The 17,396-nt window shown below is 49.0% G+C and overlaps 1 protein-coding gene and 1 pseudogene across 5 annotated transcripts in view; both read right to left on the bottom strand.

The window, feature by feature from the left end:
- Fgd5 (FYVE, RhoGEF and PH domain containing 5) overlaps positions 1 to 17,396 on the bottom strand; it is a 100,327-nt gene that overhangs the window by 33,257 nt on the left and 49,674 nt on the right. For all 5 annotated transcript variants that reach the window (XM_060383760.1, XM_060383761.1, XM_060383759.1 and 2 more), the window contains exons 4-5: positions 10,580 to 10,638; positions 10,446 to 10,476 (exon numbers count right to left, since the gene is read on the bottom strand). In XM_060383760.1, the coding sequence (XP_060239743.1) occupies positions 10,446 to 10,476; positions 10,580 to 10,638 (90 nt within the window). The remainder of the gene's footprint in view (positions 1 to 10,445; positions 10,477 to 10,579; positions 10,639 to 17,396) is intronic.
- On the bottom strand, positions 15,818 to 16,725 carry LOC110549256 (tRNA-dihydrouridine(20a/20b) synthase [NAD(P)+]-like; annotated as a pseudogene).

Here is a 17,396-nt window from a genome sequence, read left to right as displayed (position 1 = left end):
ACTAGGCATCTTGAAGACTATCTTCTATGGAGTAGGCCATCCTTCTAAGCTGGCCACCAAAAAAACTAACAGTGCAGAAAACCATGAGGATTATGCTACACAGTGAGAGGTGTGTGAGCATAAAAGGAATGGCTGTCAAGTGCATCATGCTTCTTGCCTTTTTGCTTGTTTGTTTGTTTTTGTTTTTAATAACAGGTCAAGAAAATAATTTATAATGTAAATTATATAAAAGAGAATAAAATATTTAAAAATAAATTTCACAGAAACAGCTCCAAAGTTGAACTCTGAAAACACAAAACACGATCGAAAGAAATGAACCAGGCCCTAACAGCATACAGAGACGGACCCGCCCCCCCACCCCACTCATGACTACTGCACTGATTTCTGCTCGCTGCCAATTCACACATTCATCTCAGCCTCTATCAGCATCCTGGTTTTCATTTTACAGGCAGAAAATGCTGAGCCAGTTGTAAAACTCATGGACTCATGTCAGCTAATACAATCTGGAAGGAGAAAATTTGGGGGAGACATGCTTTTGCTGTTGCTATTAAAACAAGGTCCCTTTATGTAGCACTGTCTTGTGCAGTACTAGCAATCCTTCTGCTTCTGTCTCTCGAGTGCTGAGATTAGAGGTGTGCACACCATACCCAGCTCTGAGACTCACGTTTGATGACTTCACAATTTACTATGAGTTGTAAAGATAGAAACACTGATCAAGGGAGCATCATGGAGGACCCACCAGGTGAGCTCAGTCCTACAAGAGTCTGGGCAGCTGGACAGCCGTATGTGGAAAGCTAGGTCTGAATTATTTATACCACATGAGAGCCATCTCCACCCAGTCCAAGGACTTCAGAATGAAACTGTTCAACTTACAGAGAGTGCACAGCAGTGAGTGAACCTTCCTGACAAGGCTCCAAACACACATGTAGCAAAAGAACAGATAAAGTGTGATGACACCAAAGTTAAAAAAATGTTTGTGCTTCAAAGGAAAGTATCAAAGACTAAAGATAAGGACTGGGTCATAGCTCAGTGGTGGAGCACTTGCCCAGCACACACATGGGTTCTACTTAATACAGATGGATGGATGGATGGATAGATGGATAGGTGGGTGGATGGATGGATGGATGGATGGGATGATGGAACTTGAAAAGTGAGTAAAGAAGACCTAAAGCACAAGAGAAAATGTTTGTAAATCATGTTTAGTAATAGACCTATTTACAGGCTTACAAGAAAAAAGGACTAACCACCCAGCAGGAAACTGGACGAAAATCCTCAAAAGACAAGTCTCCAAAGAGTCATACACAGATGGTCATGAAGCTCAAGAAATGATGCTCTGCACAGAACAAAACCCATACCTGCCAGGCCAGCAGTCACAGGCTCATAGTGATGGTGCTGTAAGCAGGGAAGAACGCAGAGCCCTGTGGGGTGAGGGCGCTTACCTGCATGCCCTGCACTGAGCCCCCCCCCCCCCCACAGTAGGCTCATAAAGCTCTTGAAACCCAAGAAACAAAGACTCAGGACACCCAAGCAAGCAGAAGAGAGGTTATATAAGTCACATGAAAGCTGTATGACTGACAGGGAGCGGAGACTTCAGCAGTAGAATTGCCTGTAAGCTGCATAGGAGACTGGTGAAGCAGCTTCCAAGAGTCATCCATCACCCATGCTTAAGCGGAAGTGTTTAGTGATGAAGCTGACCTTGAGTCAGCCATGCTCCTCTAAGTAACGACTCATTGGTTTATTAAGCAGGACTTGAGGATTTGGATGATGAAATCATTTCTTTGGTCTATTGTTGCCCTCTTTACCCAGGGTGAATGGAAATAGACTCTAGGAAAAAAAATCATGTGGCCTCCTCAAAAGGTTATAGAGACTCAGCAGTCATACTCCTAGGAGCAAGCTCAAGAGAACTGCAGACTCACATGCTTCCTGCAGCTTACCATTGCACACAACAAGTAAGGACCCAAATAGCCATCCTCTGGCTGTGGTGCATCTCTGAGTAACAGAGGACTATTACTCAGGCTCAAATGGATGAAGTACCAATACAGGCAAAGATGGGTGAACTTTGACAGCATATGCTAGGGTGAAGAAGTCAACCACAAAGACCATAGCTTAAGATTCCATTGAAAGTACATACCCAGAGCAGGCACATTTACAGAAAATACAAACTGGAACGGTGGGAGCACGAGTGCACAGACCCTAGTGACCTCTATCATTGGCAGGGACAGAAACCTTCTTGGATGATGGAAGTTGTGTCTGTCTGTCTGTCATACACACATACACAAGCTCTATTGTTAAGATTAATTCACTAAGTACAGGCAAGAATGTTTTTAAAGGCAAACAATTCTCTGAGTCCCCTGGGGGATTGGGGCCACATTGGAATACCCTACTTTATTTTTTCCAAACCCTCCCAGGGTCACCTACTACCACAGAGACCGTGATCATGGAAGAGCAGCAAGAACACACGAATGGCAACAGCACCTGCCCAGGTCCAGGTCTTATCCATGGATTTTCCTGTGACACCCCCTCTTCATTTCTTGCTAACCAGGGAAAGAGCAATCACAGTCCCCTGTTGAGCTAAAATGTGTATTCCCTGAGACTCCCAAGATGTCAGTGAGTTCATTATACCTTGGGTAGACAGCAAGACTCGGAAGATAGGTGGACGGTCCTTCCTGATCAGTTAAAACACATCTGGGAGCACACATTGGGAGGTAGGAGGGTCATGAGTTCAAGAACAGCTTGAGTAACATAGTGAGATCCTGTCTCAAAATAACAACAATGAAAGTAGCAAAATTTTCCTCATGGTGTCCACGGGCAGGAGGACAAAATGAGTAGGAGAGAGCCAAAGTCAATTGAGGAGGTTGTCTGGGTTAACCTTCGGTCCCCAGAACTTCCCGCTGTCACTCAACCTCACTGGGGCATCCTTCCTTAATTTTGTCCTCCAACCTGCCCACCTGAGTCACCAGGGCTCTGAGTCCCTTTGAGAGAGCTGACATATGACATGAAGAGACTTCCTAAGTGGCTCAATGTCTCCGCACCCTCCCCTCAGGAGCTTTCCCCTCAGGTTTGTCTCTGCTTTCTGCTGGGGAAGATGCATCTTCTCAAAAAGTCCTCCCTGACACTCCTCCTCCAGGTCACAGTGTCCCCTGGTGAGCCATCTTTCCCTCCCAGGGCTCTATAGTCAGAAAACCCTGGCACCACTTCACCCTGGCTGTATGACCCAGGGAAAGTCACTCATCTTCACTGAGATGCAATGTCTGGGCCTGCTATCACTTAGGCATATACAATGCACAATCAAATGGGACAGTGTGTGAAGGGTTGGCACACAGCAGTCACTGATCCTGTCACCTTGGACACTGAATGGCCTGAGGAGGAGGAGGAGGAGGAACAGGCTGGGTGAACAGATGGGGGATGGGTGGGGCAGACAGCGTCATGTTCTGATAAATAAACTCATCAGTGTGCTGACCTAGAATCCTGAAGACCCTGAGTTTGCCTTGAGCACTCTGAGAGGATCACCTGAGAGGTCAGTCCCGCTCAGGAGGTTACAGATGTTTCAGAGCAGTTCCCACCGTCTGGGAGAGGGGACAGTGTTTCCAGTTGGGGACACACAAATCCTTAATCACATATCTCCTTGTGGCATTAGTCAAAACCTCCATCCTGCCCAGGGTACCCAAGCCCTGCCTTACCCACGGCTTCCCCACAGAGAACATGCCCACTTCTCCAGGCATGTCTGGTGCCTACCATGCTTGGGTCTTCTTCTGGAGTCCTTTACCTCACACAATGTCTGCTGTGCTCACATGGCCACTGCAGAGCCCCATCCCCCTACTACCTGAGATGTGCCCAGCCCCTTACCACATAGCTCATCACCAAGGGTCATGGTTGGTGGCCTTACCCAGCATGCCACAGCACTTCTTTCTAGAGTCACCAGCAGCTTCTCAGATACTGGGGATCAAGACTCATATGGCAAGAGGCTCTCTACCTTTTTCCTTCTCTGCTGAACTCAGCTTTCTCATCCTCCACCTGGCTGAATCGCTCTCAATTCCCAAACATGCTCCCCCTAACTGGCCTTGGGGCCTGTGCACATGCTGCTCATGCTGCAGTACAAGCCTTCTGTCACTGGCTACTGGGCACACCTTCCTCTGAGAGTCCTTCCTCTGTACCTGGAAATCTAGGCTGGACACTTCAGAGTGTCCCCACCCTGTGTTCATGGGGTTCCCTCTAGGCATTGCTTCCTCTCGGGCCTTTCCATTCTCCATGAGAGAGAACAGGAGACAGATGCCCAGCAAGAGAAGTAAACTCATGAATGCACTGACCTCAGAGGACCCAAGCAACACAGTGCCTAAAGAAGAGACGAGAGCAGAGGTCACACCTGAATCAAGCACAAATGGTGCAGTCCCCAGCCCATGGTGGCCTTGTGCTAATACAAGTCCCAATTCATCTAAGACGGCCAGAGAAGTGCATCTTCCCACCACAGAACCAGGAAATGAGCAGCAGCAGGAGTCTGGGGAACCACAAACAGGAGGAAGCCAAACAATACCGTGCTATGAAGGAGGGCTCAAGTTAGAAAGAATTCTGAAAGCCTATGAAATGAAACCTACTGTAATGGGTCAACAAGGGCACGGGGTGGGGAACTGCCAGCCAGGAAGGTATCAGGGACAATAGGATGAAGTGTGAGACAGCACAGGAGAGGGAGGTCTGTTGACCTGACCCTTGTCATTACTGTGGCTGTGGGGCAGAGTGGGAGAAAGGAGGTAGCTGTGGGGAGCCTGTGGCTCAGAAGGTCTCTATTAAGTTACTGCCATGGGGATGAGACAGATTAAGCGCCCTTGGGGTGCTGGGCAGGAGGTGAGCATTGTCCAGAGCAAAGCAAACATGGTTGAAACAATCTTGCAACACATTCATAGTTTAAATACTATTGATGTTTATTTTCCTATAAACAAATGAAATGTTGGCAGATGGACTACTTGACTCCTTGATTGGCAGTGAGATCTTTCCCAGTGTTCTGGCTGCCTTGATCAGAGAGCTGTCGGTCAAACTGCCAGCCTGTCAAGCACCAAGCACCCCATAGACATCATGAGGAAGCCAGGGGATAATCGTGGCTACAGGAGTTGTGCTCTTGAACATGCAGCCACAGCCACAACAGTCTTGAAGTTTACCGAGGACTTTCTCAATTACAAGCCTCATGAATGCTCTCAGAGCCTGAACCATTTCCTAGCATACCAGAGACTGAGATCCCTCCCTGGGTTTATGAGCTGCTGTGACAGGTGTAAAAGAAACACTGCCGTGTGTCTGGTGTAAGCGCAATGCTTCGTTTACATGAAGGTCTGCGGTGATGGGTGCTATAGAAACAGGCTTGGTATGGAACAGCCCTCCCAGGTCACTAGAGAGCCGCTAGAAAAGCCCTCCTGTGATGCTCCCACCTGTAAGGCAGAGAGAGGCAGTTCCCATTGCCACAGGGAAGCTGTGAGGCTGAGCCCCAGAAATGCTGGTGCTCTGAAGGCAGCCATGGCTTTGGGCTTCAAAGGCAGCAGAAGAGATAAAGCCACAGGACTGGCAGCAGATCCTAGAGCTGCACACCACCTGCAGGAGGGTCAGCAGAGATGCTGTTTGAAGGGGCAGTGGGAGTGGCCAAATATAAGGGAGTGGTGGTAGAGGCAGTAACAGTAGTGGTGACCTTAAGGGTAAAAGGTCTCAATTAGATACACTGGTCTGGTCCAGGAGCTCTCACATCAGTCACTGACAAGAGCTGAGGAATGCCTATGCCCTGCACCCATGAGGTACAACCCAAGCTTGCTACCACAGGGCTGAGAATTCCCCACTGTCAGATAACAGATCAGCTATGTACTGTTCCCTGCCTCCTCCCCACCTGAGCTCCAGAATGGACACAAAGAAGCAGAGCCAATGAGTCATGCTTAGCTTTGACCACTATTTGCTTTGGCTTCCCCCTGAAGCCAGCAGTGACAAGCAAGGGGGAGGAGCTGACTAGTCGCACCCCAGGCATCTTCAAGGGAACCAACTCCAGCTGGGAGTCAGAAGCTTTTGCTTTTATTCTTTCTTTTCTTTCTGCCTGAGATATGGACAGGAAGGTTAGGGCTACAGCAGCTATCCGTGCTCCCAACAAAGAACCTTTGAAATGCATGCAGTTTCTGAGACATAGAAGAGCCTTCGGCGTTGACCTAGAGCTCCTCCTTCTGGATTTACTCCACACGAGGATAAAACCCCCACGTTATTTAAGCTGCCATTTTTGAAGTTTTGTTACTAGACGTCAAACACAGTTCCCACGAGACACAACATCATTTTTAAAAGGCAACTGTGGTGAGTTATGGTCTCCAAAAAGGACCACAACAGTCTCTCCTACAGGATATTTATGCAATGTGTGCCTGATAATCCTCCCACCGAGCAGGAGAGATTACGCTCTTTGCCCTTGAACTTGGGTGGACCCCTATAACTGTCTCCACTAGTGGAATATGGCGGAAGTGGCGCTACGTGACTTCCAAGCCTGGGTCATAAAAATGGCACGCACTTCCTCCCGGCTTTCTCTTGGGACAATCAGTCTTGGCACCCAGCCACTGGCAGGGTGGAAGCCCAGACTTGCCTATTTGGACACCACGGGGAGAGGCCATAGATAAGATTGCTGGCCATAGGCCCAGCTGATGCCCCAGACAGTAGCTACCATGTGTCACAGATGTATGAGAGTAGACACCTACAGGAGACTGCAGCACCCAGCTATCAAGTTCCTGATGGTCTGTGAATCTTCTGGGTTAGAGCCCATATGTTGCCAAGCAGAGATGAGTCCCCTCCCAAGCCTTGTGAAAGTCTCTGGAACAGAAAAAGCAAAATGGAGATGGCATGGGACTTCACTGAGGGTCTGTGATCATACTAGTATGCTACTCCACATCACTGAGTCCTGCATGTGCTTGCTCCCTGGTGACCTCCGATCCCCAGGCTGAGACCTGAATGAAGAAAAGACACTGGCGATCCAGTGTTAGAACCACTGAGCCGACGGAAAAGCAGACACAGAGGCTTTAAGAGCACTTTAAGAGCATCCAGAGGCAGAGAGGAAATCTGGAGTACAAGGGAAGTGTATAAGATGGTACCAAGGGGTGGATGGCTAGAAATCAGTTCTTCTGGGCTCCAGGACTTCTCCCAGGGACTGACAGCAGCCACTATCCCGGGGACCCTGGGAAATTATAGGCTTCTACTAGGTGAAATTTTGTTTTCAATGAGAAAACAAAAACAAAGATGACCAAGACTAGTGCTGTTCAAAACACCAACTCATCACATACAAGGAAAAGTGAAAGCCCTTAGCTGGCATTGTGGGGGCTTTACAACCTGTCCATCTTGGTTTTGGGTTCTTTCCCTGAGCCTTGGTTTGGCCTCCTGCCCCTGTGAAGCCACATTTAACCACACAGGGGATACACCATTCAACCCCATCTCCCATATCTTCAGGCTCCACGTACCTGTCCAGGCCAACCAACCCACCTTCTGCACTCGGGAGAATCCCTCCCATGGTCCACCTCTGTAGCAGCTCTCCTATAAGCCTTCCTGGATTCCAGAGTGGAAAGCCTGTTCCCATCATGCCCCTGTAGATTCTGCACAGAGTACAACTGTGCAAATTCTGTTTATGCTGGGAGACATAAGTGTGCCTTCTCCCCACCTCCATCCACTCTTTTCCAAAAATAAAACCTGTCTGGCTAGAGAAATGGCTCATGGGTGAAGTACTTGTGGCACAGCTTGAAAACTACACTTTGGAACCCTGGAACCCATGTTAGAGCCCAGTAGCTGCCACGGTCACCTGAAATCCCAGTACTTGAGAAGCAGAAGACAAGGGATCCCCCAAGGCAAATCAGCTAGCAAGACTAGCCGGAACTGGTAAGCATCAGGTTCAGTGAGAGTCTGTCTCAATAAATAAAAGATGGAAAATGACTCAACTTTAGGCCCACACACATGCACGCACACACACACACACACACACACACACACAAATACAGGTGTGCCTACACCCATTCAAGCATACATACATGCATGTAGGTCACACACACACACACACACACACACACACACACACACACACACACAGAGACCAACTCAAGATGAAATATGGGTTGTTTTTTTTCATCTTTGGGGCTCCAAGGCCTATTTCGGTAACAATGACAACCAAATAGCCTATAATATTACAGAGTGAATCAGGGGGTCAGAGACTGTGAAGGGGGTATTCTGGGAGAATGAACGAATCCATTGGCAGACGGATTGATCAATGAATGAGGAAGAGAGAAAAGGGTTAAATGAATGTGTAGATAAATGGATAAAGTAAAAGATGAGTGGGTAAATGGATAGATGAGAGGGTGAATGAGGGAAAGGAGGGAAGGGTGGGTGGACGCATGAATGGGTGGGTGGATGGATGAATGAAAGGACGGATTGGTGAGTAGATAGCATAGAGGCAGAGGGATGGAGTAGTAAGACAATGGGTAGATGGCTGATAGATAACTGAGTAGTGAGTGAACAGTGGTGAATGGCTGTGTGGGTACGGTGTTTGGTGCTATGGAGATGACAGGGAGATAAGTGGCCAAAGCCATCTGGCTGGGTAGGAGACTGATGGACATGCAAGATGGGAGAAGCTTTGATGATTGGGCTCCTTGAAAGACAGAAGAGAGCACTTTGTCAGAGGCCAGCAAAACAAAGCTGTAGGCTTTGTGGGCCACACTGGTCTTTAAAGGCTCACACTCTTCTCTGTCCTTCTTCACAAACATTCAAAAAATAAAAACAATTCCCAGTCAACAGACTTTCAGAACCAGGTCCCCAAGTGGCCAGAATCAACCTGGATGACTTGAGTTTGCATCTACCCCACATTAGGTCTACTGACCATTTGTCAAGCATGAGATTGAATCTCAAGCCTGAAAAGCAGAAGCCCCCCTCCCATCCCTACAGCATGATGGCTTGGGAACCTTTCCAGCAGGGGAGAGAATTTTGATGAAGAACTTGCCAACCTTAGCAAGGGGGGTGAGGTGCTGCATCCTAAAGTCTGTGGTCCACTTGAAGACCAGCATCCCTGGCTTGGGGCCATGTGGCGAGGCTTCTGCTACCTCTGTCCACACAGATAACTGCTTAGCAGCACAGTTCCAGACACCAGCTTTCCGAACTGTGATTTACTGGCTCTTCCCTGGCCGGGATGGCACTGTGGATTGCTAGCAGCTTTAGCCTCTCTCCACCTGGCAGGAAGCACTGCAAACTCACACAGATGTCTCATAAAACAAAAGCTCCCAGTCCGTGCGAGGCCGCCAGGCAGGAGCAGACAAGAGAGCAGGATTCAGGGCTCCATTCTTCTCTGCCCGCTGAGTCACCCTTTCAGGAGTGAAGGGGGAAGGGCTAGGATACTTCAGCCCCGGGGACTTCAGGTTTAAGAACACAGACCTGGAATCCCAAACTGCTCTCCATGCAAAACCAGAGGACTGTTCTGTTCTCCACCGAGACCCGGCTGCCCCCTGCTCACATGGGGACACCACAGTGATGTGATAGCTAACCGGTTCACTCAGAGGCTTGGTTGGGTGCAGCACACCAAGAGATGGTCCTCTGCTCTGAGGAATGGATCACACATGAGAACAGTGGGCTGAGTGTTAGGAAACCCATGTCTGCCTTGGCTCCATCACTGTGTGACCTGGGCCCGGTCACTTCCTCTGAGCCTATGCGTCACCACCTGCCAAATGCCCACAGTGGCTGTTGGCGGCCCTGACGTTCTATAAACTGAAGAGAAGAAGCTACAGAACCAGGAATCAAGGCTAAGCTGTGAGGCTGTGAACCCTCAGACATTTGGGAGAGCTGCACAGGGTGTGAACTCCCAGTCCCCTCAACTTTGCTGTGTGAACCCTTCCCTACGGCTAAGCCTGAACAGAAGCCACCTTCTGCAGGAAGCCTACCCAAAGTCCCCGTAATAACAGTCATTCCCCTACACCCTCAATGGTTTCTTCCTGCATTTGTCGCCAGAGAACATCTAGGGAGGAGCAGACCAGGGTTACTAGGAAAGCTCCTTGATTCCCTGAAAAACTGTCATTGCGCAGAAACATCATGATCCATATAAGCCCCAAATATAAGGTGCACGCATGGAGTTTGAGCACGGCTCAGTGGCGGAATGCTCACCTGCCATGCTGCAAGCCTTAGGTTCCATCCCCGGCACCACAGAAACAAACACACACACAAACTGCCCCAAATATACCCATCCATCCTCAAACTCCCTCCCGGCGCCCTCTGCCAAAGCTCCCGCCCCATTCAGGCAGGGAGGCATCCTTCCCAGTACATCCATCAGCAGGCCAGGCTTCCCTGAAAAGCCTGGCCCTGGGCATGAGCCACCAAGCCTGTTAAAACAGTCACCCCAGCATGCTCCCTGATTTCTGCCTCCCAGAGTGCAGCCCTGTAAAGGGACAGTTAGTCAGAGACAATCAGAATGATGAACTCACCAGGCTTAAGTGCTGCAGCATCTGAACATATCTGGGGAAGGAAAGAGGCACGGGGCTGCATTAGCTGCATCCTGGACAAGCCGAGAGGGGTAAGGCTTTGTGTATAAGCCGTGGGCAGCAGCTGGGGTACTCACGCCTTCTCTGAGGACAGCAGCTCCTGGGCGATGACAAGGGCTCTGGACTGTCCCTCAACCTGCGGGGGTAAAGCGATAAACAGGGTCTGTAGCTGAAAGGACAGCCCTGAAGGTAACCATGCCGTCAGAGGGGGGTCTGAGTGTTCGTGACCTTCAGCAAATGGCTCGCCTTCACTGAACCTCAGTTTCTTCATCTATGCACGTGGGTGTGAAGAGTATCAACCCAGAAGGATATAGAACAGATGCACCTCGTGGTGCCTGACATACATGGTGCATAGTAAATGCCCCTGATGGTGGCATGAGCTTGGCTCCAGCTCCCTGCCCACCAGTCCCGACAACCTGTCACATCTGTACTAGGGCGTCCTCTTCTGCTCACTGTGCACACACTGTCCCACCAGGCCTCTTTTCTCTTTCCTTTGCCCAGCTCCCAACCACACTTAAGATTCAGCCATAGTAGTTGGACACAGTGGTGCATACCTACAAGCCCAGCACTTGGGAGACAGAGGCAGGAGGATCATGAACTCCAGACCAGTCTGGGTTGCAATAATGAGACTTTGATTCAACAAGCCATGGGCTGGCTAGGGTTTGTCTTTGAGTTCCATTCCCAACACCTCAAAGAAAACAAAATTCCAAAGTTTCTGCCATGGTTTGGCCTCCTCCGTGAAGTTTCCTTAAATGTCTAGGCTGTCCCCCCTTCTCAAGAGGGTGCTTTCTGGGAACCCTCTTCTTATGCCTGCTATCCGTGAGAGATGGTTCTGTCTCCCCTGAATACAAGGACCATGAACTCCACCTTTGACCAGTGGATGGCATACAGTGGTTCTTCTGTGTGAAAGAATGAATCAGTGAAACAGCAAGTGATGCTGCCTTCCCATTCTCTCTGTGGCTGACTTCAACAGGGAAGCCCCAGCTTCTGCACTGGCGGGATGTAGGAATACACTGACTATCCACAAACAGGAGTAATGGGGGGAAGGGTGCTAGGAACTTCTGCCACCAGCAGCTCCACCATGGGGCTCCAAACCGGATGCCTACCAGACATGGTTGACATGGCTGTCATCGGGTCCAGAGGCAAAAAAAAAAAAGAAGAAGAAGTAGAGAGTGAGTACAGAGAATACACAGGTGGCCCATGGAGGGGTAGTGCTCACTCAGATAGGACACTGGCTTCCAGTTTCAGCTTCACAGCTGCCTTTGAGTACAACCCTGTACAAGGGCCTTTCTGGGGGTAAGTCTTAATTTCCCCCGTGCAGACAGAGCAGTCTCTAAATGCCCTCAGATGCTGAGCCCTGTGTGTTTCTAACCCTGGGGTCCTTGTTGGGAAATTGGAGGCCTGCCTACAGCAGACCCAGTGTATGGCTAACACACAGCTCTAGAGTTCAGCTGCTTTTGCCTCTGACTCTTGCTCATTGAACAGGACATTCCATTTCTTTGGGCTTCTTCTCTGTAAAATGCTCACAGCAATGCAAGTATCTAATGCGTGCACCCTGTGGGGATTCAGCAAGCATGTATGCCTCAGTCTTTCAACTGAAACACAGAGAAAACCCCACCAATCCCACACATTTGTCTTTCTGATGATGCCCTCCTGACGCAGGGTCTTTGCACACACTTTTCCCTCTTCTTGCAATGCGTTTTCCTACATCTTCTCATCCCACTTTCTGACTTGTTCAGGGGTGTTCAGTGGTCACACCCTGAAGCAGCATCCAAGAGGAGCTGTATTGTTTACTTTCCTCATTGCTCTCACGAAATGCCTGGCGAAAGCAGCTGAAGAAGGAAGGGTTTATTTTGGCTCACAGTTCAGGAAATCAGACCATCCTGGCAGGGAGATATGGCAGGTGATCACATTTTATCCACCAAGAAGCAAAGAGAGATGGGTGCTGGAGTTCAGCTCACTTTCTTGTTTTTATTCAGACCAAGATGTCAGACCATGGGATAATGACTCCTGCAGCTGGGGTGGATCTTCCCAACTCAATTAACCCAACCTAGAAAGTCCCTCACAGACATGCCCAGAAGTATGTCATAGGTGATTCTAGACCCTGTCAAGATGACAATATCACCATCATAGATTCTAACGGAGAGAACACCAAAAGTCATTCTCAATGCTTGGGCCATGCCATTGTTTTTTTTTGTTTTGTTTTGTTTTGCCATAGGCACTTTCCTATGTGTCTTAGGATAATCTTCAGCAGGCATGACTCCTGTCTGCAAGATGACAGCAACACCCCAATCCCCAGTGATACCTGAAATATCTTCAGACACTGCCAGTCAGACGTCCCATGCTGATAAAATCAGATACAGTGTCTGGCATGAATTAGGCACCAAATAAACATAGCCTTTCCCCAGCTGCCGGTCCCTAATGACTTCCTGGAAGTTAGAGTCCCTATGGTTATCCTACCAGGGTAGAGGCTGACCTAGGTCAGTCCCTCTTCTGTAGCACTCTGTAGCCTCCAACTGGAGGGTGAGGACAGGAGAGACAGCGGAGAGGCCTGGGGAAGCCTCTGGCCCTTGCTTGCCTCCTCCCTCCCTTGGGAACCAACGAACTCACATCCCATTTGCATCTGCAGGACCAGTGTTGGACTCTCAAGGTAGAGACTCTAACAGAATTCAGCAGGTGGGAAATCCTTATAAGGAAAGATGTGTCTGTCCAGGGCAGGCCTTGGCAGCCTAAGGGACACACGGCAAAGAGTCTAGAGACAGAGGTATTTTGTAGGCAGGAGACATAAAGCTGTCTGTCCCCTTACAAAATGAGGGCAGGAGTCAAACTGCTCTCAGTCTCCCTCAGTCCAGTAATTCACCCCTCATCCAGTGTTTAGAGTCACTGCTTGGGTATTAGAAGACCTAGGTTTAGATCTAGGACCTGGGCTCTGTCCTTGTAGCTGCGGAGGATGTTTCTTTTTCCTCTCTGAGCCTCAACTGTCAACAGGAGTAATAATATCACTGTATGCCAAAACAGCTCCCAGGTAGAATACTCAGGAACTGCTAAGTACAGCCCTGACCTATGAACTCATAGGTCAGCTACTTCAATCATCTCTTTTTGCAGATATGGAAACTGAGGCACAGATGAATCCTACCCTTTGTAGAGCCAAGATTCTACCCTCAGTCCAGTTCCAGTGTCCAAGCTCTGGCAGAGAGCCATCATGGCTGAGCACACATGTTCCCCTGACACCAGATTATGTCTAGTAAACCCACTTTAAGTCCAGGATACCGTTGAGTCACTGTATATTTAAGCCAGGTGTGGTGGCAAGTACCTGTAGTCTCGGTTGGAGGAAGAGGATCACTTGAGCTAAGGAGTTTGGGGCCAGCCTGGGAAACCTGTCTCCAAACAAAACAAACAAACAAACAAACAAACCCACAAACAAACAAACCCACAAATGCTTTCGATGCCCCAATAAGCCCATTGTCAAGTCAAAACATCCCACCACACTGTAAGTGGAGGATCATCTGCACTCAGTGAACTGTCCAGGCCTGTACTCATCCTAGGTGGTCCCTGTGTGTCCACTGGCTGGGGCAGGCACTCTAGGCCTGGCCAAGCTTGTTCCCTTAGACTCAGCTCCTTCCACTCCCTGACCCTCAGGGCAGCCACCGTAGAGCTGAGAAGAGGCTAGTGTCTGGTTCTTCCCCAAGGCTTCGGGTGGTCGTGCGACCATGGGACAGCTGGTCACTTGCCTTGGTTGCCTCACCTGGAAAACAGGGTGCACACCCCTCACTGCAAAGACATGGAAGGGAGAGGCTGCCCTCCTCCCAGACTTTTGAGGTTGTCGTCATCACCATTGTTAGCATCTCCGAGCGTCAGGGACAGGGAGAGCCCTGGCACGGACAGCTCTGCACGTCCCGAATGCCAAACAGGCAGACTCTGGGACCCAGAGGCCACTCTGCTTTGGTGTCTCATGATGATGGATGTGTCTTCACTGGGCGAGGCCTGCCAGGCTCAGCGCCCCAGGTTCTCCTCTGAAGCTGCTTCTGGGTGGGGCCCAACTGGGCCATTTAACACAGATGTTTACTTAACCAGGAAGTGAACTAGGAGGCTGAAGGCAGTGTCCAGGGACATGCTTCTGGGAACAGGGCTCCTCCCAAGAGCATAAGGCTGGGGCCTAAGGGGCCTGCATATCTTATTGCCCAGACCCAGGGTGTGAGTGTTGACATCAGGCAGCTGCCTGCCCCTCTTCAGGACTGTCACCAGGGCCAGCCAGTCCTGCCCCTTCTCTGTTCTCTCTAGACAAATCAGCTGTTTTCAACTCAGCTAGTCAGGGCCAGTCCTTCCTTCTGGGAATGTCAATAAACAGCAGGTCTTTAGGGAGAATCCAGAGTGCTGGCTCTATTTCCTCAGCTGTCAGAACAGGGAGCTCTAAGAGCCCTGAGGGTCCTCCGTTGCTAACCTGGCATCTGTGGAAGTCTGGAAGCCCCCTGAAGCTGGTTGAGACTATAATAGCAATGAGTAAGAGCAGAGGGAACCAGGAGGGCCTAGCCACTTTCCCTCAGCCAGATGCAACTGGCACTGAAAAAGAAAAAACCCAGCCATAGTTCTCACCTCTGTCCACTGACTCACAGAGTTGGCAGCAAGGCCAACTTAGCTATTTTTTTGATATTAAAAAAGTTCTTAAAAACAGAATATCTTTAGTAAAAATTACATACACACACCACATCCATAAAGATTAAATTTTCAATATTTGATCTTTGACTATTGGATGTCTGAAATAGATTCCTGGATTCTTTAAAACTCCTGGGTTCACTCAAGATCTACTGAACTGGAATCCACGAGGAAGGAGCATAGGGGCTATTTTTATTTATTTATTTATTTTAGTTTTATGTGGATGAGTGTTTTCCCTGCATGTTTGCCTGTCCAGCCTGTGCCTGGCTGGTGCCTGAGGAGGCCTGAAGAGGGTGTTGGATCCTTTGGAACTCAAGTTACAGACAGTAGTAACCAGCCACTTGGGAGCTGGAAATTGGACCCGGTCCTCTGGAGCAGCCAGTGATTTAATTGCTGAGACATAGCCCCAGGGCTGAGTTTTTTAAATTATGGAAAACTTCCATTTGTTCTTTGAGAGAGACTCTTGTTGGCCTAGAATTTCCAAACCTCCTCATTCAGCTTTCTGAGTGCTTGAATTAAAGACATGTTGCCACCATGTCTGGCCCCAGCGACTGCTGTTGTACTGAAGTTGAAAATCAAAGACTTCAAAGAAATACAAGGGTGCAACCTCATACGTTTCCAGGTGGGTATAAGTACATACTACAATGGCTGAGAAAGCTGGGTCAGACACCATAATGGTCTGTAAGGTAGCCCAGGACCGCTGATGCACTTGACAGACGTTAAAGACCTTTTTTTCCTGCCTTGATGTTATCTTCCCCATCATGTACATTAAGTGTGGATGGAGACACATAAAAGGAGTTCCAAGTTCAAGGGCGATGTGAACCCAGATCCATTTACATTTCAGCGGGGTCTCCATGTCCAGCGAGCATTGTTTGCTAAACGTCCTCTTGCAACCATTGCAGCATCTGTCCCAGGCATCTGCCATGCATTTTCTGCTTCTTTCAAGCTTCTTCTGTCTCCGTTGGCAACTATGGGTATAGACACATTTTCCTTGATCATTTTAATGGCACCATAGTGGCCTTGGTTGGTGTCTTTCTTCAACTGTTCTTCCATGGACTGTAACCTAGGACACTCCTGTTCCAGCAAAGATTTACGGTTCTTGTCAGGTCATCATGGATCCTTGTTTTAACTGAAACGGAAAATCTAGGATCTTCCACTTGTTCCACCACATCGAGGGCGATCTCCAGCTTATTTCATTAAGCAAGCTCCATAACGTCCGCCATTGCCCACAACCACAGTCACCATTTGCATAAGGGCGGACTACAAGAGCAGCGTCAGGCAAAAGTCTTGCATCCTTAGCAGCAAACTGAACAATCAACGGACAATCACCTTGGTTTGCGGTACATTCACCGTCTCTGGCTTTTACAGATCTGGCAAAGTCAGTGGCAACTATCGGTGCTGTGTAATACAGAGCACAAGAGTGTTTTCTTACTAGTGTTCTAAAAGGCAACTTTGAAAACCATAGGGGCACAGACTTTTACCAGCTCTTCAGAATGAAACATTTCGACGGGGGCTTTTTTCCCCCCTTTCTTTCTTAACATACAGTGGTTGGTATGGAGTCACTCCTCATGTTTATAAGTTGGTTTCAAATGTTGGAGATCAGCACAGTGGCTACATTCTGAGAGGAATGGGAAAAGGCCTGGGCAGCAACCTCTCTCTCCTTGCATGTAGGGACTACAGCACCTAGGTGCCCCCAAACTCGCCCCAGGCTGACCAGGCCGAGCTTTGCTATGTTTAAGTGAATTACATGATGGATTTTTTTTTTTGAAACATGGTCTGACGTGGCTGAAGATGACATTGAATTTCTGATCTTCTTGCCTCCGCTTCCCCAGTGCTAGGACTACAGGCATGTGCCACCACATCTGGCTTATGTGGTACTAAGAATCATACTTAGGGCCTCAAACATGCTAGGCAAATGCTCCTACCATCTGGGCCCCAGCACTAGACCATGCTCTCATGTTTACTCTATGATGTGTAAATAAAGATGAGAAATGGCTTGTTATACAACAAGACTCTTTGGGGCCCTTTATTATTAAGGGGGAGGTGCTATGCCAGAGGCTGTCCCACAGAGATGGCATAAGATACACATGGACATGTTCCTCTAGAGAATGCAGAGCTCTGAGAGGCAAGCCTGATTGGCACTGTATTATGACACAGGCTAGGGGGCCCCGGCCGGGACCCGTCCCTTAGGATGGCCCAGGTATGTCCAGAAACAACACAAGCTTCCCCTCAATATACAAT

The sequence above is a fragment of the Meriones unguiculatus genome, chromosome 5 (assembly GCF_030254825.1).
Source record: "Meriones unguiculatus strain TT.TT164.6M chromosome 5, Bangor_MerUng_6.1, whole genome shotgun sequence".
In the NCBI taxonomy this organism is placed as follows: domain Eukaryota; kingdom Metazoa; phylum Chordata; class Mammalia; order Rodentia; family Muridae; genus Meriones; species Meriones unguiculatus.
This window is presented reverse-complemented; position numbering and strand designations above follow the sequence as displayed.